Below are 25,653 nucleotides of genomic sequence, written 5' to 3'. Positions count from 1 at the left end.
TGAGAACGATGAAACAACTGAATGCTTTTACCCTTAAGTTTACTTTATGATATTGCATTGGCTTTACTTTTACTCTCTATAAAATATTTTTGTTAGATGGCGCGTCAACTCGGCTCCACTTAGACACAACACGCCTGCTTGTTAGTCATCTGAAAAGGAACAAGGCAACGGGGGAGGGTGGGGGTATACAGACAGAAACTTGCAGAATAATCATTTTCTCTTTTCTTTTCTTTTATTTTTGACCATTTGATGATGTTTTTTGGAATGAAAAATGCATTTCGGTGTCAAGCTGAAAATTTTTTGCTACGCAGTAGATGCAAAGTAAAATTGCAAAGAAATATTTTTTTTATCTCCGTATAAGCTGGTCGACTTTGCATTAAATGAAGCCTTTCAATGGAGTAGCTATTTAATTCTCAAGTTTTAAATACTGTCCGCAAAAAAGGATATATCAATGTAAATGACTTCGAAAAGGGTGTCCGTGTCCGTATTTGAGGGTGTCCGTACGAGAGAGGTTCCTTATACATTAGGTTTAATGTCTTTCTGCCGGGGAATTAAAAACTGTCCGCATAAGAGGGGTGTCCGCATTAAAGGGGTGTCCGTTAGGAGGGGTTTCACTGTATTACTGTCTGTGAAAATTTCACCACAATCAGATACAATTTTATCTTCCAATACACATAAACCAGCCTTTTTCCAACAATTCAGAATGGTTTTCTCCATTACTACCCACCAACTCCCTAGGTAGTCACATGCGTCCTTAACATTTACAGCTTTAAAAGGGTCTTCTTTATTTTTCAATGCCTAGAAGTATGGATTCTACCAAAAGTTTCATATAGTATCCTTTAAAGCACTTAATTATGCCCATGTTGAGTGGCTGCAAAATGAAAGTGAAGTTTCCCGGGGAAAAAAAATAATTTCAAAGTTTTGTAGTTACGGAATCGAGATGAGAGCAAAGCAATTATCAATCAACAATACTATTTTTTTCTTCCTGTTCTTCATTTCCTTACCTAACTTCAGCAACCATTCAGAAAAAAATTTAGACGTCATCCAAGCCTTTTTTATTGTCTTTACATTCCACGTGAAGACTTATCACATTCTTAAAGCACCTTGGCTTCAATGATTTGCCGATAACAAGAGATTGAATTTTGTGTGTTCCTGTGCTTATTGGCACACAAAAGAACAGTTCATCTCTTATATATGAGGGTGGACACAAAAAAAAAACCAGATTTTTGTTTTAAAATATTTATATATTAGTTTATTCACAAAATTTCTTTTGTCTCCTTCAAAGTGATCACCCTTAGATGCAATACACTTTTTAATTATTTTTTTACACTGTTAGAAGTTCGTCTGCAACTCTTTAGCTTTGCCCATGTTCAGTGCCCGTTGAAAGCAGTTTTTACAGCCTCTACATCATCAAAACGCTTCAATTTCAGAATTTTTTTCATCCTCGGGAACAGAAAATGATCACAGAGGGCTAGGTCTGGCAAATACGGGGGTCGAGGAACAACTGGCCACCCCTGAGAGGTCAAGTGGCGGTTAATAGTGAAGGCTAAGTGTATGGGAGCATTATCATGGTGAAGGAACCATTCTTCTGATCGCCTGTGCGAGCTCCAACTAACTCTTGTTTCTTCTAATATTTAGTCAGTCGTAAAACGAGAACTCTCATTGATTTTTTGGCGGATTTTTTTCAACGTTTTCATTATTTTGGGACGTTGAAGGGTGCCCAGAACGAGCATGATCTTCAACACTCATGCTACCATGTTTAAAGCTCCCAAACCACTCGAAAACTTATGTATGGCTCATAGCATCGTCCTTGAAATCTTGTTAAAGCATTTGGTAAGTTATTCCATTGCCGACTTTTCAAGCAGAAAGCAAAATTTCAAGTTTACAGTTAGTTTTTTTCAAATTTGCCATAATGAGTTCACAGGAGGAAAGCAACAGCACCTGAGAAAACCAACACTACGATCAGACCTTATCAACTACACTGATGCCACTTGCACAGCTGGTTTGTGAAGGTCTCTACTTGAGCGATCTAACTGGAGAACACTACTACATCTCGGATTGGCTTTGCACCATTCGTCCGGTTTCTTTTGGGTCCCCCCTCGTATGTGTTTAAATGCTTAACGAATGAGAAGTTTCAAAGCATAATAACTTTTTTTCCAGTGTGTTTAACGATAACTATCTCAACAGTTGACACTAACAAGACACAAGCTATTATACAGCTTGAGGATTTTGTATTTTCCAGGGAGGAGGTTTTATTTCATTTGAAAAAGATTAAAGCAACTAAAGCTCCGGGACCAGATAATATTTATCCAAAAATTTTAGTAGAATGTGCAGAGGAATTAGTGGATGTTATTTTGAATATTTTCAATGCTTCTTATAACTCGGGGACGGTGCCAGAGGACTGGAAGCTGGCTAACATAACGCCACTCTTCAAGAAGGGGTCTAAAGGTATTGCTGGGTATTATAGACCTGTAAGTTTGACTTCGGTGATTTGTAAGATTTTCGAAACTTTGATCAAAATTAAGATCATGATGTTCTTAGAGACTAATAGTCTGTTGACTAGTTTGCAGTATGGTTTCAGGAAAGGTAAATCCTGTACTACTAATTTATTGCATTTCTACGACAAGGTTACCTCAGCTTTAGATAACAAAAAATGTGTGGATGTTGTTTATATTGATTTTCAAAAAGCTTTTGACAAGAGGTACCGCATGTTGCTCTTCTCAGCAAGTTAACTGACATTGGAATAGGAGGAAAAACTTTACTTTGGGTAAGAAATTGGCTTACTGGTAGGAAGCAAAGAGTAGTTGAGAGAGGAAATCATTCTAATTGGAGTGATGTTTTAAGTGGGGTTCCTCAGGGATCAGTTTTAGGGCCTCTTTTGTTTATTATATTTATGAATGACATCAATGAAAATATTTCTGGAAGCATGAATTGTTTTGCTGACGATGTAAAAGTTATGGGGATTGTCGAAAATGAAGAACAAGTAAAACAGCTGCAAGAGGATTTAGATCATATTACTAAGTGGACAGATAAATGGGGTATGGCAGTTAATGTAGGGAAATGTCAAGTGCTACACTTAGGTCATGGAAATAAGCGTATGAGATATCGTTTACAGGGTTCAGTCATAAATCAGGCAGAAAATGTTATGGATCTGGGTGTCTTTATAAATCAGGACTTCAAGTTTAGTCAACAGTGCAGTATTGCTAGTAATAAAGCCAACAAAATGCTTGGGTTCATCAATAGATCTATTTCAAACAAATCTAAGAAAGTTCTTCTGCCTTTATATAGGAGTTTAGTAAGACCTCATTTGGAGTATGCTGTGCAATTCTGGTCGCTTTATCTGAAGAAAGATATTTTTGTATTGGAAAGGGTTCAAAGAAGGGTAACTAAATTAGTAAGGGGACTCTCAGATTTAGATTATGATACCAGACTTAATAGGCTTAACATGTATAGCCTAGAGCAAAGGAGAGTCAGAGGGGACATGATTCAGTTATTTAAATTTATCAAAATGAAAGATGTAAATGGATTAAATTTTTGCGGGGAAAGCAGGACAAGGGGTCATTGTTTTAAGCTATTTAAATCTCAGGCTAACTTGGAAATCAGGAAAAACTACTACTTTAGCAGGGTCGTGGGCACTTGGAATAGCTTACCGGAAGAGGCGGTAATGAGCAAGGGAGTGGATAGCTTTAAGAGGGCCATTGATCTTCATTGGGGACTAATTATTTGACTAGGACCAGCCTAGCTGGGCCCAGAGCCTGTTGCTGGTCGTCACATTTGTATTTGTATTTGTATAATGAAAATTAGAATTGTGCAGTGCTTTAGGATAAAAGTATGTACTTTTCTCAGTCAAATAACAAACAACAATAGTCAAATTATAGTTTATTTGAAAATATATTTAGAAGAAAATACTTTTAACAAGTAATAGTTACATAATCCTTTAAATTATTAACAAGAATAAAGTTTCAATGGGTAATATAAATTTGAGAACATTTTTTTTTAATTAATTTTTTTTACACATTTTTGACAGAAAGAAAAACACTATCAAGTGCTTTATTTTTACATTTGTAAGTATGTACAAACAAGGTATTTATTGTGCGGTACTGCAATATTATTTTGTAATGATAATTTGAAAAGCACTTGGGTAATTTTTTAAAGAATTCAATCCGGACTGTCTTAAAAATGTAAAAAAATTAACAAAGAACATTAAAAATTTTAGTTTTTGCAAAATCAAAATGAAACTTTTAACATTTTTTAAATGCAACTTTTTAGCATTTCAAGCTAGATACAGATGTTTATACAAGCAAGTTCTACAGTTTTTATAAAATACATTCATATAATGTTTGTATTTTGTGAATTATCCCAAGAAAATTACTTTAATACATATTTTAAATATGAAAAAATCTCTAGAAAAACTAGCATGTTTCTCTTTTCATCACATTCAAAATGAGCTATGTTTAAATTATAACAAGATGTTGATTTTTAAAATAAGACATGGGAAAGTTAAAACTAAAACAAAAATAAATAAATAAATAAATAAATAAATAAATAATTTTTGATGTCAAAACGGAATAATGCTTTGAGGCTGATGTTTTCTTGTTAGAGAGCTGCATCTTAGTGAAAGCATTTTTGGACTTTTTAATTTGTTTCTTAACGGGATGAACAGCACAGTTAAATTTGAATAAGAATATATTTAAACTTTTAGAAGAGGGATTTTTATTTTCTTTAAAATAAAAAAAAAATGCTTTGTATGTGTGTAAAATTCTAGTGACCAGAAAAGTAATCAGAATTAGAGCAAATTCAGCAAACATTTTGGTAACATTTTCCTAGTTTGACAAGAACGGGGCATAGGTTAAAACATATTTGATGTCATACTATCCGTTAGTAGCAGAATATCACAATATTTTGGTTTAGCGAAATAAATGATCAACTGAATGTTACACAAATAACAATGATTATTCAAACAAGGATTTTTTAATTATAAAGAAATACCAAGTCATTTCACCAAATTACACCGAGTTTGTTCCAAGTTTCAACGACAAATGAAAACTAGTTATCATAATTTCTGGACTGAAATCCCCAGGTTGTATAGTATATTTTGTAAGCAACAAATTTGGCAGACACAATACAGAGGTGTCATTTGCTTGGAAAGGGGTATGCACTTTTCAAAATGGGAAAATTTTACACTATTCCCTTCAAAAACGTGATTTTAAATAAAATGTCTTCATTATCATAAAAATAAACACTATTAAGCATTAACAAGATCTCTGATGGATACTCTTGAAAAATCAATGTTTCAAATAAATTTTATTTAAAAAAAAAAGTCTATATTCTAGGACCGCAGCCGTATAATACATAACACAAACTTTTTAACATATTATTTGCAGGTTACAAGCCAAATAATATGATAATATTAACTTTTTCTGTTGAAATATTAAAGTAAGGCTAACTCGTATTTCATGTCTTTTAGGAAAAGTATGTCTACAAATGATTTCAACTTTGAGGGGAATTTGTAAAAGGGGGGGGAGGGGGGTGGACAACAAGTGTGCCATAATACATAATTTGATGAAAATAGTGGATGAAAAATAGCATATATATATATGGCAAGAAGAAAGGAGGTGAAATATGACACATTGTGACAAAGGGGGAGAGGAGGTCAAAAAAGCCAAATAAAAGTCTGATACCATTTATGGACAGCTCCTGATCAGAAACTTGTCAAGGACAAAGTTACAATAAAGCAACTCTTCATTATCACTTAGCATTATCTTTAAATTTTTTGAATACTTGCATTTTTGAGTTTTAATTGAAAATAATACTTATTTGTATATGAAAAATGGTTTTCACAATGAAACAATTGAACAGTTTAATAATTAGATAACAAAAGATTTACAAAAGAGTGGCTTTCTGAAGCATGAAATTTATGTAAGAAACATTTTGATTCCAAAAATTAAAAAATAAGCTTTCTTACTCCAAAAAAAAAAAAAAAAAAAAGATAATAACAATAATAATGACTTTGATTGTTAACAATAGTTTCTTATTCGTGATCATTTATGAAAATATTTTTATTTTTATGAGTCAATATATGTCGTTTAAGATCATCTTTCCTTGCAAAACACTTTCCACAAACAGGACAAGCATGTGGTTTAACACCCAAATGGCTTAGATTATGACGTCTGAGATTGGCTTTGATATCAGTTGAATAAGAACAATGTTGGCATTTGAAAGGTCGATAGGTATCGTCTCTTCGAAGTTTTGCACTTCCCTTCAATATGGAATTAAAATGGTCATCATAAATGTTCCCATTTTGGAAAATTTCTAAAATAAAAAATGTGTTTTACATCCTTAAACAAAACATGATCAAAATTAATACATATTTTAAATAAATAAAAAGAAAATAGAATAATTTCTGGAATGTAACTTAATAAAACTTATATAACTGATCTAAAAAAAAGCTGAATGTTTGATGTTGCTTCTAAATGATGTTTTGAAAAGTGACATTTAGGATTTTCACTGTAAATGATTTGGAACAATGTTAATTCAGTAAAAAATAACGTATATTATTATTAATGCATTTCTTTTTCTTTCTTTTTTGCTTCTCTTTTCGCAAAGAAATCATTATTCAGATTATTGGGGGGGGGGAGAAAACACAGTGAAAGAATTCTAAAATTAACTTTTCAAACTTATAAAATGATAAATTAAAATAAGGATAAATATAAATCATAAAATCATTTTTAAAACTTAACTAAAAACTTACAATATAAATTATAACATTAAAACTAAATTGTTTTAAAATAATGAGAAAGGTATCGAGATTTGGTGATTTTTAAGTCTTCAGAAAAGTTTTAAACATTCTTCAGGCAGAGAAATATTCTACTAGACATGCTCATCCTATTTGAGTTAAAACTATTAGTGAATATCTGAAATAAGTAAATGCACACAAGAAATTAACATGACCAATGAGTAGTCATTGAAAAAAATATCTTAAAACAAACACTCGTTTAGATATAAAACTACTCGATTTCAAAATCCCTTGAAGATAAAACTTTTTGTTTCATCTAGTTCGTTAAATTGCATTTAGTTAATGCTGCAAACATACCAATCCAATTGTACAATCAATGTAACCTGCAAAAGAAGTACAGTAAAGTAAAGCAACAAATAAATCAATGAGATAAATTTTGTGGTTTAAACAATTCAAGTTAGTAATAAATATTTTGATACTTGTAATAGTTAAAGAAAATAATAATGAAATAAATAAAAATAAATGTAGAGACTTACCGAATACTCAGTATCTACTCGGTACTCGGCCAAATTTTGATCAGGTACTCGGCCAATACCGAGTAGTTGTAAAAAATTGAATATTGTTCAAAGCAGATTTTACAATTAATAAAAAAAGTACAAGCATATAATATACTGCAATTATTTACAATTCAAATTTACAAGTAAAATTCAAAATTTGAGAATAATGAAGTTTGTTATGCTACAATGGAATAAATCTTATATTTTAATGCTCCAAAGTTGATGAAACTTATTTATTAAAAATGTGGCAAAAAAGGTAAGTACAGAAAATATGAAATGTTTATATTATTAAATGGATTTTTGCCACTTCCAAAATTATTTATAAGGAGTATAAAAATACCTTTTCTTAAAAAATAAAACAAAGTTAAAAGCAAAAATGTGCAGGAACACTGCAGACAAGTGTTTTGGCATTACAAGGAATGCTTTTTTCAATGCACAAAATGTGATTTTACGGATTTAAAGACATCCGACAAATATCTGATTTTCTTACATTTAGTAGCTCACATTTTATGCATTGAAAAAGATTTTCCTTGTAATATAGAAACACGTGTCTGCAGTGCTTTTGCACATTTGTGCTTTTAACATTGTATCTCATTTAAGTTTGCCGGACTAGAAGTATAGATTGATATGATTTGTTTTAATTCCAACTTGATTAATCCTACCTTTTATGTATTTGTTTATTTTTACTTTAAAAAATAACTTATTTGTAAAATTATTGACCTAAACAAAATCTTTTAACTAATGCATAATTAAATTTCAGCTGGAATTTTGTTTTAAAAACTATTATTTGGACATGGAGGTCTATACTACTATTCCAATGAGTTTATAATTCGTCACATGTGTGTTGGTGGTATTTCTTAAAACAAAATTGGATCTCAGTACTCGGCCGAAGTGCTACTCGACACGTCTCTAAATAAATGCATTTAATATTATGCAGTAAGAATGCAAATTGATAACAAAATTTAGATTTTAAAATTAAATATCATGAAATGCAATTTATACATGCAATGATTAAAAATGTTAAAATAATTTTAAAAATTATTAAAAGTGAAAATCAACTCAAACGTGAAATTTTTGTAGAGATTTTTTAGTGTTTTTGATGAACGCGGAATTTACAAGTTTATATATATATATATATACTAGCATTCCCGTACCCGGCATTGCTCGGGTAATGGAATTAGCAGGGGGTTAACAGTGCTTGGTGCACCTAGTTTCGAAAATCCCCTATAATAATTACTTATTACCTATAACTTTTTCTAATTTGGGGAGGATCCCGTGGCCCCTGAACTCCTTACATATATGCCTTTGTCCTTAACCGATCTTTAACTGTTATTAACGATCCTTTTAAAGTATTGATTATCTTTGTAAACACAGGCCATCCACATTTTATTGATATACCTATGTTTAAGCAAGAACTTCTTTGTATACAACATTTTTAGTTTTTTTTTTCTGGTGCTAAAATTATTAAGCTGCTTGATGAACTGACTTTGGAGAAAGCTACATAACATTGGCCATGTGAAAAAAAGTCTTCTCTTAAATTGGTCCCTGCTACTTTTAATGTCTGTCCTTGTGATTTATTAATGGTTATTGCAAAGCAAACTTTAACAGGAAACTGTACTCTTCTAAATTCAAAAGGATAGTTTGCCTGTGATGATGTTCTTAAAAACTTCGTTTCTAGTTTTGAAGAAATGAAAGCAATAGACAGAAACATTATGATTTGACTTGAGAAAAGCCTCGAAGAACCACGTGAGAAACAAAAACAATATCAAATTTATAGTTCGCTATCGACCAAAAGTTGAGATGAAGTACTGAATAATGATTTGAATGGAGGAAAGCCTTCGAAAATAAGGGATTTGAATTCAATGACAGGTTTTAATTTCTCAGAAATTAAGAGGTTTTAATTAATTTCTCCCGAACTAATTGAGATTTCGAAAAATCCTTTCTTAGTGGTTACTTTCGTAATCATGCGGACATGCCTGCCAAATTTCAAGTCTGAAGCTTCAGCGGTTTCGGCTGTGCGTTGATATATATATATATATATATATATGTATATATATTATCTCAGGACATTGATTTTTATATATTAAGATATATATATATATATATATATATATATATATATATATATATATATATATATATATATATATATTTTTTATTTTTTTTCTTTTTTTTTTGAGCATGTCAAATATAGTGGTCTGGTAACTTCAAAACTAACTTTTGAAAGATCACACTAATAATGCACTTCAGAAAAAGTGAAATCTCTCCAAATTTTTAATGAAAAAACTTTCTCAGTAATTCTTAGTAGCTAATAAGTTAATCATTCTTTGAACTTAGAACCTGTTCAACTAAATTTCAGGAAATATATGCATTTCATAACTAAAGTTATTCAAGCTATCTTTTTTTTTTTACTGGAGGGAACATAAAAAAATACGCATAACCATAGCAACTGTTGGAATTTTCAAAACCGTAATTTTAAATGCATGACTTTGCTGTCCTATTGGAAAATTTATAATCATTTTGAAAACCAAGAACTGTCGCAGTTACAATATCATCACAGGGGCAGATAGGGAAATAATTTTTGGAGTGGGCCCGAAAATTGAAAAGCGCACCCCCCCCCCCCCCCAGAGGAGGTGCAAATGGCGACTTGAATTTCAAGCCCCGGAGGCAACTGAAAACCACTATCTTTTTGCGTACATGCTTGCCCCTTCCAAACGCAAATCCCGTCTACGTCCATGGATGGTGCTACAATACAACAAAAGTAACCAAATAACTACAGTTTATAACATCTATTTCACAGCTACTTGGTGCCTTTTCAATGTACAAAGTTTAACACAGGGAGTTTTAACCATGGAAAACAGGCCGGTCATTTCAAAGTTTTCCAGGGGGCAAAGGGTATATGTTCAATTTATTTTATTTAAAAAAAATTCAAAATACATGGGGTCAATTGACCACCTCCTGATAGCCCAAATGACAAGTCTGATGGGAAGCAAGATAATTTCTTACAAAAAAGAGCAAGGCTCTCTAGATTTTATTAATTTGGTAAACTATATTATTATTTCAATAGCAGGAATTCAGTTAAATGTAAAATTTCGCATAAAATTGGAGAAAAAAAAGGGACAGGACTAACTTCTCATGCAAAATAAGCTCTGATTTTACACAACTCTAAAAACTCTCTATTAAAATAAGTAAATAATTGAATGTCGGATTTTTCTTTCAGATAACCAATGGTTCTTTCTAAATATTTTAGTTACTGATATTAGAAGAGCACACTACTTTTTTCGTGCGAAAACCTCGTAAAATTAAGGTTATTTATAAACAGCATTTGTGAAATGAAATTCTAAAACCGACGAAATAAATTTGAGTCTTTTTTTATTTTAATTTTAATGCGGCACAGCAATCTGAGCTATCAGATAAAGTTGAGAAAGTGTCATTCAGATGCATGCCTTGCAATGCACAAAAATTTATTTTCTAAAGTTTCTTTTTCTATTTGTGTGTATATGAACTAATAGGTAGAAAAAGGAGGGTATAATTATGAATGATTATTATTGACATTTAAATATTAAGGATACACAAGACTACATTACAAATCAAGAAAGATTTGAAGAAATTCGACTTCCTTCCTTTTAAAATGATGATCGCTGTTTGCAAATTATTTTAGAGGAATTGACAAAATAAGTGTTGTTCTTCGAAGGCGCCTTTTTCAAGAAAAAAAAAATCAACTTCATGAGCAAAACAATTTTTCCTTTAACTAAATTTGAATTTAATTTTCACACGTAATCGTAAAATGTAAGTATTTTCATTTCTGCTGTTCACACAGCTTGGCTGTAATGTCGATTTCCTGAGGACTTTTAAACAAGACATTTCCAAGAATGTGGTAACGCTTCTGGCAACAGTAAAACTTGTTTTGAATTTTATGTTTACTTATGTCCAAAATAATGTATTACTAAGTCCAAAATAATTAACATTTGTTCTTGAAAGCATGCATTCTTTGGCAGTGAATTCCGTGAAACAATTAACTTTCTTTTCTGTCTTTTAGAAACATTTTATTATTTGTATTAGCTGTTCAGTGTATAAATACATATATAGTCGATCCCCTCATAACTCTAGGTATTCATTTTATTTAATTATATTGTAATTCTTTGGTAAGAGAACATTATACTAGTTGATTCGATTCTAATATGTACTATCCAATCTAAAATTTTCTACAGAACTTTTTTGTGGAGTAATAGTTACTCTGAATTTAAATTATCAAGAAAAATGAATCGTTTTTTGTTGAAGAGGCATAAGTCAGCTTATATACAGTTCGCTTACGCCCTTTCAAGAAAAAGCGATTCAAAATCAAACTTGTTGCCTTGTACTCTTCAGATGATTTTTGTAGAATAAAATCAAAAGTAATGTTTAAAGAAATACACCTTTTTTTACTCTGTCTAATAGTAGGCAAATCCGTTTCTTATTAATATTGGACTAAATCAATAAAATGTGTAAAAGCTCATTTTTAAGCCTTCAATTTTGATTTCTTTTTTTTTTTTTTGCCGAGGAAGAGCAACTAAACTTCAATGTAAAAAAAAATTTCTAGAAACATTTCCAGAACCCTAACTTTCTACCAAATGTTATCAAAGATAGAATAAAATGCATTTCTCAAACATCAATTTCAGTAAATTCACAAGGGTCCCTGGGTCCCCGAACATACACCTATTCCTCAACATACCAAAGAAACCCATTACTACCAAAGAAATCCCGAAATTGCACCAAGATTGGAATTTTGGAAGTTCACCAAAGGTAGTTTAAAATTGACTTCAATTGAAAAAAAAGGGGGAAGGACACCTCTTCCCTCTTTTCCATAATGAGACGAAAAATTCCTAAAATTCTATTTTTTGACGTTAATTTTGAAAATTTCTTTGGGGGAAGGAAACCGTCCCCTACTTCTCCCTCTTCTCGTAATACCATAAAGGATTTACTGAAGCTGTTTTAAGACGTCAATTTCCTAAAAGTTCGTGTAGGAGCTTACCCGTCTCTGATGAGGAAATAACTGGAGAATTTTTTAAACATAAGCAGACCCCAAAGAGTTCCTATTTTTCCTACTTTTTAGAACTTTCTCATTATTTTCCTACTTTTTCCTTCCTAAATTTTCTTTCTTTAGTATAGCACTTCTAATTGTGCAATGTGCATCGATTCTTATCTTTACAAAGCAGCACCGATAATTTTCTGCATGTTTTAATTTTGAAAAGCAAAATAAACTAGCGGATACTCAATTTCGTGAACAATTTCAATTTCCGAATGCATATTTTTGTTGCATGGTGAGGATTGAGAGAAACTACATGCTTTCCCTTTTATATGCAATTTTTATTTCTCCACATTTTTAAAAGTTGGGGGATAGAGCCACAAGCAAATATGTCCTTTTTTTTTTCCTTTCTAATGGATATTTTCTACTCTAATGGGTATATATCATCAATATCAAGGAGTTGCTCATCATTTTTATGTGCTGTGTTTATGGCAACGCGGAATTTCTGAACATTTGAATATTTTTTTTGACAGACTCTTACTCTTTTCGGGCTGCGGCAATTATACTGATGCGGCGTATCTACTGTAAGTTATTGTACTCAGCTTGCCTGTTCAAAGGGAGGGAGCAGAAAGAGATATATGAAGGCATTTGATGCCAGGTGCTCCCCCCTCACTCTCAATTTTGTGAACAATTTCCGAATTAATATTTTTGTAGTATGGTGAGGATTGAGAGATACTACTACCCTTCCCTTTTATGCGCAGATTAACATTAATAACTGATCTTTGTCTTCGATTAAAATGTTTTGTTTACCATAGATGGATTTTTTTCCCTTTTTCCCGTGACAAAAATTTTGGAACAAGAAGGAAGTAAAAAATCATCAAACCAATAAAACAATATTCGTTTTTATTGCTTGATTAAAATTAAAACTGGCGGGCAATTCCATGATAAGGTCAACCAGATGATCAAATTTTCAAAATTAAAATTTCTAAACAAATGAGGTGTCATTTTGAAGGTAAAGAGTTGTTTATTTCAAAATGCCTGTCTAAAATTTGATCATTTCAGTAATAAATAAGTTATAGGAGTTAAGTAATAAGTTTCAGTAATAAGGATAAGTTAAACTAAGGTCAACATCTTGAGTATTTTCAAACCATATCTGGGGACTCTCGAAGAAATTCTGTTTTTTCCAAAATATACATACTAATATTATGAATTGAGATGAATAACCATTTAAAGATATAATGTGTTGCTGGTGATGTTGAAAAACTTTGTCAAAATATAATTCATTTTGATTTGTAAAAGAATTCCTCTGGGGTACATTAAGTGTTTTACGTCCGACACCAAAATGTGCAGTTAATTATGCTGAGCCAATAATTCTAAAGCTACATACATGTATTTTTGGGTTCAAAGTAGGAATTTCAATCTCTTTGATGTAACCTATTTTCATTTTGTAACAAGTGAATATTTTTTACTAAAATCTAGGTACGTCCGACACTGTTATATTCCTTTAAACAACATATGTTTTCAACTGTGTTTCTCCTTTTTTTGCCTTTAATTTCAAAGTTAAAGTGAAACATGCATAAAAAAACAATTTAGTGAATTTATTGTATATACATTTAGGGTTGATAGAGGTAAGTAGGAAAAGGGTGAAAAAAGGTGTGTTGAATGAACGTAATACAGTTGATTAAGATCAATTTTGGCAAATTTGCTAAAACTATAAGTGGAAAAAGAAATTGGAAGCACTAAATGACCGCATGTATGTAACGTTGGCTAAGGAAGAACCATTATCAACATTCAACCCATATAAATCTTGATGGTTTTCTCTCAGGTAAGTTTCACAAATAACTAATCACCAGCTTTTGCTGCTGAACTATCAATTCCTACTAAGTCATCATAGTTGTCTTGTATTTCACTAATATAAATATTTCATCAGAGTTGCTTTTGATTTTCAAATCCTCACTGTTATGGGGGAACCACTTACTCCATAATATGTGGACCTCTTACAGCGAAATTTTACGGGGTAAGTAGGGCCCCTCCTCTAAAAGTTTTTAATAACATTTTACTCAAAAATTCTGAGTGCAGTATGCACTTTAGGTTAATTGTACATGAATGTTTAATGTTCATAAAAAAATAAATGCTAACCGCGAAACACTTCTTTGAAAAATGCTGCTTAAACTCGCCAAAAAATATTTTTCAGTCTTTTTTTTTTTGGACTAAGTTCTCTGACCTAGAAAAAAAATTCCACTTAACCCAAATATATGCAAAACTAATCACTGTGATGAACCATGACATGATCAATGTAAAAAAAGTACAAAAACCATATGGATATTTCAGTTTTTGGGGTCGACCCACTTACCCTAGTGTCCCACTTCCCCCAATCAACTCTACTTTTGAATTTACTTGTTAAATGTTGTTTCAGTATATGTAAACTACAATTTACATATTTATAACTGTAATCATTGTTATGTATTTACATTTAAGAGCAATAGTTTACGTCCAATATGAACAATTTACGTCCGACAGCGAAAATTTACGTCCGACACCAAGCTAAAAATTCTTTCTAAATAATTATATTCTTTATAATATTATTTGAAAATTGTGAAATATGTTTCAATCATAAGTATACTTTAGAATTATGCTGTTTTGAAAATTAAAATGTAATCCAATTCACAGACTTTTAATAATTTTTAAATGAACCATCAATTTTACAATTTGTGTGTTAACGTCCGACACCAACTCTTTAAATTTTCTTAATTTATACTTTAGAGATCTATTTTGAAAAACTAACATGATTTTTCATTCAGTAGGATGTAGTAAGTATCTTGTAAATAAATTTGATCATTTTGGAACAATTTATATTTGTTAAATGGAATTAAAACTGAGAAATTTTTCTTAATTTTTTACGTCCGACACCATGGAATTGCCCTGGCCCATTATTTTGACTTTTCCCCCGGGGTTGCTAGCAAAGAATGTATACTGAATGCAAATTTTATCCGGAAACAATGAAAACCGCACAAACTTGTATGGTTAAGCATTAATTTTCCTAAGCCAGAGAGGGAAGAAAGTGACTCCACACTGACCCCCATAAATTGCATGCCTGAAACAAAAATTTCTGTTGAATGCAAAAAATACATAACATAATACAAACCCTTTAGCTTACTTATTTTGTTATTTATTTAGTTATTGTTTTATTAAAAATTTTATGTCCCATACTTAATAACAAATTTATTGTTCTGCATTTTCAGTTATTTTCCTTTTTTTTTTTCAAATTCAAACATCTGCCCCTGTTTATGCAAGAATGCTTGTCAGCTGCTGATTGTTTTTAATTAAAATTGAAATAATATTTGCTTTGCTTTTTGTATCATAGTTTATGACAACAAGAGCTGAAAGTGTTAGTATTTTCAAATGATGAATGGATGCTCTCGAAGGAATGTTTTCGTTTTTGACAAAACAAATATTTAACAAAAATGGTTTTATTATTATTATTTTTTTTTTTTTTTTGCAATCGCTGTATTACATTTTATTCTTTCACACCCAAACATTTTATTACTGTATTATTGAAAGGTATTTCTATGTTTGGATTTTATTTTCATATTTTTGTAATTAATATCTTTGTTTCCACCAGTTTATTTTTCATACTGATGATTGTCTTGCTTTGTTTCTTTCATTTTGTTTTTGTGACTCGGTCTTTCATTAAATCCCTTTCATACTTCAAAAGTACTGTTAGTTTATTTTTGGGACAGTTTTAAGTCAAATATACTGTTAGTTTATTTTACGTTAGAAATAAAATTTACGCTAAATTTTTTCCTCTTGAGGTGTGTGGTTCTATCTCTTCCTATTTTTTTCCTACCGAACAACAAAAATGTTGTTCGGTCTACATTGTGTGGACTTTTCATTCTTCTTTCATGCACTGATGAAGGGGCTTGCATTTGACAGCCCCGAAACAGCTGTTTGCTGAGTTTTTAACTCTATTTTATTACATTATTTGTACTTTATGCACTTTGTTGTCATTTTACTCAAAAAGTTAAGTATCTTTGAATTTGATTTATAATGTTTTCATGATACTTTGTTTCTTTTGTTAGTCTCTTGAAAAATGTATAAGTGGTGCTTCACTGTATCTATTAAATCCATGTTTTCTTATTTGTAGATGGCATCATTACAAGGACTTCCACCTCTTCCTAAGAGCCTGAGTGGTCTGTTGAATTTCAGTAGTGCCCAATGGAAAGAATTAGAACGACTTCATGCTATGAAGACAATGATTCAGCAAGATTTGAACCGTGGAACAAATTTACCGAGAGTATCGCCCCAAAGCAATAGTTCTGAAAATGTACATAGTGAGCATAGTAGTCCAGCTTCTGATGTTCCTACTCAAAGTCGATCAGGACGTTTGGATGTGCAATTGGCGTTGTTACGGAAAGAAATGGTTTGTTCTGTTTGTTTTATTATTATTTTATTTACTTATACATGCTGCTTATTTATTCTGTGACTTCATAAAATGCTGTATTGAAGCATGCACTATGGCAGTAATAGGCAACCTAAATTAACTGCCAATCGACTTTCCCAAATTATCGAATACTATGATCGACTCTGGGGGGAAGAGGTATGGTTGTGATCCTTGTGTTACTAGTAACAACCCGTTCAAAACAACTACCTACTTTAACCAATTTTCCTACTTTAAACATTTGTGAAACATTTATACCAAGTTTTCGCGTTCAACATACACCACATACTTAGAACATCATTATGGTATGCTTATAATAGCAATATATTCTGGGCACTAAATTTTTTGACTTTGCCAATCTTGCCAGCAGGGTTGTTTGGTTTAAATCACGTTGGTTTAAACCATGGTTTAAACCAATTGGTTTTTTTTTAAAAAAAACATGCGGTTTTTTTAAAAAATGGTAAAATACCATTGTTATGTGTCGAGGACTTTTCGAACATTCTGTATATGTAATGTATTCAACTCATTTTATAAATATGTGTATAAATCTTTTTACAATAACATAAAATCAACTTTACACCACAATAACATATGCATAAATAGGTAGCAACTTTTACATTATAAATTAATATTATTTTTATGTTATTTAGTACTTTGAACAAAAAGCAAGTTTTGAAGCTTTTCCAGAGCCTAATCAATTTTTGAGTTTTGAATGATATCTAAATGACGAAAGTATATTCACTGCACTTTTCTGAAGCTGGTTTTAGTAATGTTGAAGACTTTTAAAGACGGTTCATTTTTCAAATTCTTTTTCCTGGCTTTTCCACCACTCAGTCACTGTTGCAGAAGATATAACATTTTTGGCAAAAAAAATTTCTTGAAATAGAATTTGCTACACATTTATTTGTTTTAAAGAGTTTGCATTTAATATTTTTTAAACTTCAATGCTGGATGCAACATGTATGCCAGTAAATAAGCTGTAATTTAAGCCATGTTACACCAATTTTTGTATTTTTGATTTGGTTCTTTGTTTTAGTGATAGTCGATATTTTTTCCAAGTCTTTCCAAAATAAGAACGGAGTCGAATATAGAGCAGAACTTTTTTTTAAAACTTTGTCAGTACAACAGCAATAGATTTTTTGACTGTTCAGTCATGTACTGTTGTACATTTTGCTTTACTTCAATATTTGCGACATTGTGTATATAAAAATCAGCATTATGTAAGATCAGAAAGAAAAAATATGAAAATTGTTCTTTTGAAGAGATTATGCTTAAAAATACAACTTTTACCTTTATTCGATAATTATTCATATTATGTTGGTTTTATAAAGTTTTTTTCTTGGATCTTCATTATATTTTATCTTAACCCGTATCACAACCACTTCAGTATTTCGTATCATAAAGGGTCTATATATACATGCATACTAATATGTTAATCAAGTCAAACATTTCAATCAATATTTCCCCACAGAAGCTATTTTAATTATTTAATTTAGTTACAAGATTTTGTTCTTATCTCTTTAATTAATCAAGAAATTATGTATAATGTGACTATTGAATAACTGTTAATTACATAGAACCTTAATTACCTTCCAAAAATTAATTGTTTTTCTCGCAAATAATATTTAAATAAAAAAAAACCTGGTTTAAACCATAAAAACCGTTTTTTTTTTACCAACCCTGCTTGCCAGAATAAAACGATAAATCTTAAAAGTTGGAGGTAGAGCGAAAATTACAAAGAAAAATATTTCCCACTACTGGGTGCTTACTTTAACTTCAAATGATTTCATTGAATCGATGCAAAGTTTCTACCAAAAAATTGTTACAACTGTTTTACTACAGTATTGTTTTCACCTACTAAAAATTTTAGCATTTAATCTATTTCAGCCATTGCTTGAAATATTCCACATCCATAATGAAGTTGAGCTCAACTTTTGGACGTTGTAAAATTTCAACGATTTCGTTAGCTGCTCAACACTTTCAGTAAATTTTTATAATATTGTAAAATATGTTACTAATCATTTTTGGAAATCTTTTCTTACAATAGGTTGGTCTTCGGCAGCTAGATATGTCCCTGCTATGTCAACTTTGGTCACTTAATGAATCCATTCACGAATACAAACAACTTTTACAAGACCGAATGTCACTTAGTCTTTCCCCATCACACGCATCATCTCCTGGGTGGGACAATGGCTTAGATTCTCCAAGTAGCGAAGAACATGGGGAAACTAGTAGTAAACTTTTTGACTTGGAAAATAAAAACTCACCTTTAAAAGAGAATAATAATCAAGAGCAAGCTGCTGGGTCGAGAAAATTGTCATCAGTTGATAGCACTTCACATTCAAGCTTGGAGTTTGGTGACATTTAATCATGTGCCTTCTTTAAAGTACTACCATTTATGAGCAATTTATCTTTTTGCAGCGGGTCAAATGTTGTTTTATTTATTATGTGACAAATATGTATGTATGTATGTAAAAACTACGCTAATGTGAAAGAAAGAAATATTAATGATTATAAGTCAAGCATTTAGCTGAGGACTTTTGAATTCATGAAAATTAAAATCATAGCTATTCAAATTACTGACATTATTTAATTGTCTTTAAGTAAAGTAAGAACCTTCTCTATTAAAATTTCCAATCATTTTAAATAATCATGATTGTATGTTTAAAAGGAAGTATTTCATGTGACTGTGAAGAAAATATCTTTTACCAAGATTTTTGTTTTTATATTTATTTGAACCAAAGTAAAATATTTTATTTCTTCATTCATTTCACAATGTTACACAGCAATGAGCCATAAGATGCCGTTTGAAAAAACAAATGCTGTCTGACCACAGATGAGCTGGAAAAACGAACTTTCAGTTTGCAGGCGGAAACAAAAGTAACTATTAGTTTGCATTGTAGGAATGCCAGTTTGCGTTTACTGATGTGTGTTAGCTTCTAAATTATGCAGTGGCACATTAATATAAATGACACATTGCATCATATTTTTCAAAACAATTTCACTAAACAATGAATCTGATTGTACAACGTTTGGTTTCATTTACTTTCCCAACACTATTGTAAGTTCAGGTTATAATTCTATTATTTCTCTTTTCTACCTCTCAGAGTGGAATGTAACCCAATGTTCCTATGTAATTATTGGTTGGTCATCTGGATGGGTACTACCACCTCTCTTATTTTGTAAAAACAGTTTAGAATCATCCTGTATATTGCATTGCTATGCTATATTTCTAGCTCAATTGCAGTTTTTAGATGGGAAACCAGAACAATCTCCAACTCATCAGTTTCTTCAATATCAATCATCTTTTGACTAATTCTAAACTGTGAAATGATTTCTTCTGTATATATTTGATTAGTTTCAATATCAAAAAACAACTAATTCAATTACTCTTCAGTTAGTGATACATTATAAATTCTAATGAAAAATGATTTTTGTTATAGTGCTTTTAAGCACTCATATTTTTTAAAGTTTGATATTTTCCCCCGAAACTATTTTGCTGTAATATAATTTTAAACTGGTAGAGCATTTCATGTAGCATTTATTACCAGTGTTAAAATATTTCAAGTTTCTGGTAGCATTTCTAATTTTCTATTAAAAGAGCATTTTAAGATAACATTAACTTTATATACCTTTACTATCTTTTATATCATTATGTCTCTTTATTTAACTAGAAAGTTTAACTACTGCATTTTTTTAAAAAATAGAATCTCAAATGTAAAATGTTTGCATATACGGTCAACTCTCGATAACTCGAAGTCCCGAGGGACCAGCTAAACGTTTGAGTTATGGGAAGTTTCCATAACAGTCTCAAGAGTTTGGTACCCGATGAAAACTTCAAGATAAAGGAATATTCAAGTTATCAAGATTTGACTGTATTGTAATTATGTTTCAAAAATGCTTTGTATGGTAATATAAGTCATTAGTACAACAATCCATGGATCCATTATCTTTAAAAATTAATGGAAAATTTTTGGTATGTAAATGTAAAATCACAAAAAAAGTAATAAATTTTTTATCAGTTTTATGTGTTTTGTGGTATTTATATGTTTACAGTATTGAAATACTGAATATGATTTATTTTAATGCTCTTATAGCATTAAAGACAGGTTTTGTATGTTCCTTCAAAACTTCTTTACTTATGACTTATATTTATTTCTTGAAGGCCCTTCAAATTCCAGCCTTTTGGTGCTCCTTCAAAACTTTAGTTGAAGACTGTATAATGCTATGGGCAAGTAACCAGCAATATCTGCAGGAATGAATTTTTGAGATGTTTGAAGAAACACATTTTAGATTCAATACTTACAATAGGGAAATAATGGAATCAAGGTTTTTTTTCCAGCAGAAACCAAATAAGTAAGCTTGTAATATAAAGCTATTGTCACGGGCATGCACGGGGTGGGGGGGGGGGAGGGACACCTGTTGGCCTGAGCTGGAACATGAAGGGAGCCCAATATCTTTAAAATGAAAGGTGAAATATAGGTGTAAATAACAGAATTTTTTAAAAAATACCAAGCACTTTTCGTAATGCACTCGAAAGGACAAAATAACTTTTCTGGGTCAGAAAGGACAATATAAGAATTCCTGTAGTTTTCGAAACTTCCAAGAAAATGATACCACAAATGAAGAAAAGTGTGGTTCAAGTCATGAAGAGAATTTTTTATCATTATCTAGCTTCCAACCATAACTTTGAGTGTTGAAACATGCATATTTTTCTTATTGGGAAAGTTTGGTTTAAAATGACTTGAGCCACACTTTTCTTCGTTTGTGGTGTCATTTTCTTGGAATTTTCGAAAACTACAGGAATTCTTAAACTGTCCTTTCTGACCCAGAAAAGTTATTTTGTCCTTTTGTGTGCATTATGAAAAGTGCTTGTTATTTCTTAAAAAATTCTGTTTTCTTCTTTTTTGTGTAAATGTATTTCAGAAATAGAATAATTTTACCCTCACGAAAGTTCACCTTATTTTTTCATATAAATCAGATCCCAAAGAGTTCTTATTTTTCCTACTTTTAAAAGCTCTCTCCTTATTTTCCTACTTTCCCCCTTTTTTTCCTACTTTTTCTTTTTTTAGTATAGTATTTCTAATTGTGCATTGATTCTTATTTCTACAATGTCACACCAATAAGTTTCTGTATGTTTCAATTTTGAAAAGCAAAAGAAACAAACAGATCCTAACAAGGGCTCCCATATGCAAAATTTTAAGGGGTGGGGCTGATATTTTCCCAACCAAAACCGATTTCAGTCAGATTAGAGTAATTAAAATTGGACATTTTCAATTACTTATTCATTAATGGCTGGAGAAGAAATGTTTTTATATTTTTACAAGGAGAAAAACTACTAAAATCAAGGAAATTCTTATTTCTAAGGGGGGAGGGCTTGAGCCCCCACTTGCCCTCTTATATAGGCGCCCATGAGTCCTAATCTTTTCATTGACTGATTACAATAATTTCTGGAAGGAATGCCGCGGCGTTGGCGTGTTTAAAAGTTAAATTTTCGTAAGTGACTTTTTTGCTGTTGCGGCGTTTATGATCGATTTTTCTTTTTATCGCTCCGACTTCAGCCCTACTGTTTTAACGAAACAATAAAGAAATAGTTACTGGCACATTCTGATGCAATTAAATATTATTTACCCGTCAATTAAAAGCTTTTATTAACCTAAACAGCTGACTGTTCAAAAGATGCGGGAGAAGCTGAATTTTTTTTTCATCAATTTTTTGTATAATGATTAAAGTGAAAAAAACAACGTAAATAAAGAACAAATTTTGAAGAAAAAAATAAAGCATATAACTATTTCAAGATTACAATGGAGCCTCTTCATCAGATTTTGATGAAGAGGCTCCATTAGCCTTGAAATAGCTATATGCTGTATTTTTTTCTTCAAAATTTGTTCTTTATTTATGTTGGTTTTTTCCTTTAATCATATTGTAGCACAAAGTGTATATGATAATTTTTCATTTAATTTTTTGTATAGTTTGACTACAAGTGAAATGGAGCTCTGTTTAAATAGAGAGGCAATGTAAAACCTTAAAAAGAACATAAGGAAACAAAAAATGAAAAACCTGTACACTGTACATATTTTATTGATGTTAGAACAAAATAAAAGCGACAGATAACAGAAATTCGCAAAAACTCACCACTTCAAAAATAATTGAGGAAACTAACTTTTTTTTAAACATAAATATGATTATTGGTCATTCTAAATCGTAAACGTAATTATAAAATTTCATTTTCTTTCCTTAGAAAAAAAAAATGCAGCAAAACCTAGATGGGCAAAACATTCCCGATTTTTGGAGAAAAATCGTAAATCAATTTAAATGCGAGATTCCGTTTTTATTTCTTTACAGTTTTAAAAGTTGAGGGATAGAGCCACAAGCAAATGGGTTCTTTAGTTTTTTCCCCTTTTATTGGGTATTTTCTACTCTGATATATCATCAATATCAAGGAGTTGCTCATCATTTTTATGTGCTGCGTTTATGGCAATGCGGCATTTCTAAACATTTGAAATTTTTTTGACTCTTACTCTTTTCGGGGTGTGGCAATTATACCGATGCCACGTATCTACTGTAAGTTATCGTATTCACGGCGCCCGATCAAGGGGGGGGGGAGAAAGAGATATATGCAGGCATTTGATGCCAGGTGTTTCCTCCTCACTCTCAATTTCGTGAACAATTCCCAAATGAATATTTTTGTTGAGGTGAGAATTTAGAGAAAATACATGCCTTCCCTTTATGCACAGAGAAACATTAGTAACTGATCTTTGTGTTTGATAACAATGTTATGTTTGCCAATGCATGGATTTTTCCCTTTTTTTTCCCATGACAAAAATTTTGGAACAAGAAGGAGGTTAAAAAATCATCAAACCAATAAAACAATATTCGTATTTATTGCTTGCTTAAAATTAAAACTGGCCTGTCGTTTTGATTTTTTCCCCTAGGAGTAGCTAGCAAAGGATGTATACTGAATGCAAATTTTATCTGAAAACAACAAAAACCGCACAAACTTGTATAGTTAAGCATTAATTTTCCAAAGCCAGGGAGGGGAGAAATTGATCCCACTGACCCCCATAAATGACGAGCCGATAAATTTGTTGAATGCTAAAAATATTTAACTTCCTTAATGTATTAAAAATACTTAGCATACTTTAGTTTACTTATTTCATTATTTATTTAGTTTAATTATTTTACTATAAGTTTTATGTCCCATATTTAAGAACAAATTTATTTTAGTTCAGCATTTTCAGCCTTTTTCTTTTTTTTTTCAAATTCAAACATCTGCCCCTGCTTATGCAGGAATGCATGTCAGCTGCTGATTATTTTTAACTAAAACTAATTTAGTATTTGCTTTGCTTTTTGTTTCATAGTTTATGGCAGCAGGAGCTGAAAGTGTTTGTATTTTCAAATGATAAATGAATGTTCTCGAAGGAATGTTTTCGTTTTTGACAAAACAAATCTTTAACAAAAATGGTTTTACTGCACCAAAATATGAGTTTTATTATTATTATTATTTTTTGCAATCGCGATATTGCATTTTATTCTTTCACACTTAAAACATTTTATTATTGTATTGTTGAAAGGTATATCTTTGTTTGGGTTTTATTTTCATACTAGTGGTACCCGCACGACTTTGCCCGTAGTAGAAAATCAAAAGGTCATTTGGTTCACCTGTATATTAACAAATAATGGATGATGAATTTCTCGCCAATTTGCTATATTCATTTGCTTGCCCATGTTACGGTTCCACATTACGATAATTCCGTAATTTATTCATCCACGTTATGATAATTTGTTCGGTAAAATTTTCTTAAAATTGGCGTAGAAAAAGAACAAAATGGAATTTTCCAAAAATCAGCACACCTTATGCTACAAACTAATTTTGTACCAAATTTCATGAAAATCGACTGAACGGTCTAGGCGCTATGTGCATCGCACAGATCCTGAAAAAGAGAGATCCAGACTTTCAGCTTTATTATTAGTAAAGATAAAGATTTTTGTAATAGTATTAATAAGATATTTGTTTCCATCAGTTTGTTTTTCATACTGATGATTGTCAGCTTGTTTCTTTCATTTTGTGTTTGCGACTCGGTCTTTCATTAAATCCCTTGAATACTTCAAAAGTACTGTAGTTTATTTTTGGGACTGTTTTAAATCAAAAATTCTGTTAGTTTATTTTATATTAGAAATAAAATTTACGCTAAATTTGTTTCCTCTTCACACTTGTGTAGTCCTATCTCTTCCCTTTTTTCCTACTTTTTTTAAGTGACTTTTTTCCTACTTTTTAAATTTTTGATTCCTTATTTCCTACTCCCCCCCCCCCCAAAATCCACTTAGGGGTTTGTATAAATGCTCTGTACTAAAAGGCAAAAAACCTATATACATTAGGGTGTCCCAAGATATAATGGCGAAAAAAAAATTTGTGAAATCGAATACGTATACCCTCCAAATTTTTTCCATTTCACCTCAGAAACGTGAGAAAAAAAGTTTTATTGCGATAAAATAACGGGAACCCGTGCCGACTTGAAGTCAAAGTTGGACCTGAAATCCTGTACAGCGACTACAGTGGAAAGATTGCTAACTGTATATTTCCTTACTACACGCAACATCGATTTATTTAAAGCAGATATTTGCAACAATATTAGACTACAATAAACATTACTGTACATATTTTTATTTCAATGTTTGCTTTTTGCAGTCAGGATAGAACTTCTGGTGCTCTTGAACGCAAGGTAACACAATTAGTTTTTGTTCCTCATCAGCTGTTAGCAAATCATGAAAGTCCTGCATCATTTTTATCGCTCTTTCAGCTACATCGTTTACTGCTCTAAGCATGGAGATCGTCTTTGTCCCCATCAAGGAATGAAATATTATTGACCATACTGTAAAAGCTGGATAAAGTTTTATAGAGCAGCTTTTGAGATAA

At 31.1% G+C, this 25,653-nt stretch overlaps 1 protein-coding gene across 2 annotated transcripts in view; it reads left to right on the top strand.

Annotated features, from left to right (window-relative positions):
- LOC129215998 (protein FAM89A-like) overlaps positions 1–20,763 on the top strand; it is a 260,114-nt gene extending 239,351 nt beyond the window's left edge. Inside the window, exons 1-3 of one of the 2 annotated variants that reach the window (XM_054850132.1) lie at positions 11,248–11,403; positions 16,443–16,718; positions 18,784–20,763. In XM_054850132.1, the coding sequence (XP_054706107.1) occupies positions 16,443–16,718; positions 18,784–19,104 (597 nt within the window). In that variant the 5' untranslated portion in view covers positions 11,248–11,403 and the 3' untranslated portion in view covers positions 19,105–20,763. Of the gene's footprint in view, positions 1–11,247; positions 11,404–16,442; positions 16,719–18,783 lie in introns of those variants that run through there. The other variant, XM_054850133.1, reaches the window with a different exon arrangement.
- The last annotated feature ends 4,890 nt before the right edge of the window (positions 20,764–25,653 follow it).

Source organism: Uloborus diversus, chromosome 2 (genome assembly GCF_026930045.1).
Source record: "Uloborus diversus isolate 005 chromosome 2, Udiv.v.3.1, whole genome shotgun sequence".
Lineage (NCBI taxonomy): Eukaryota > Metazoa > Arthropoda > Arachnida > Araneae > Uloboridae > Uloborus > Uloborus diversus.
The sequence above is the reverse complement of the archived record's forward strand: the minus strand, read 5'-3'. Positions and strand labels throughout refer to the sequence as shown.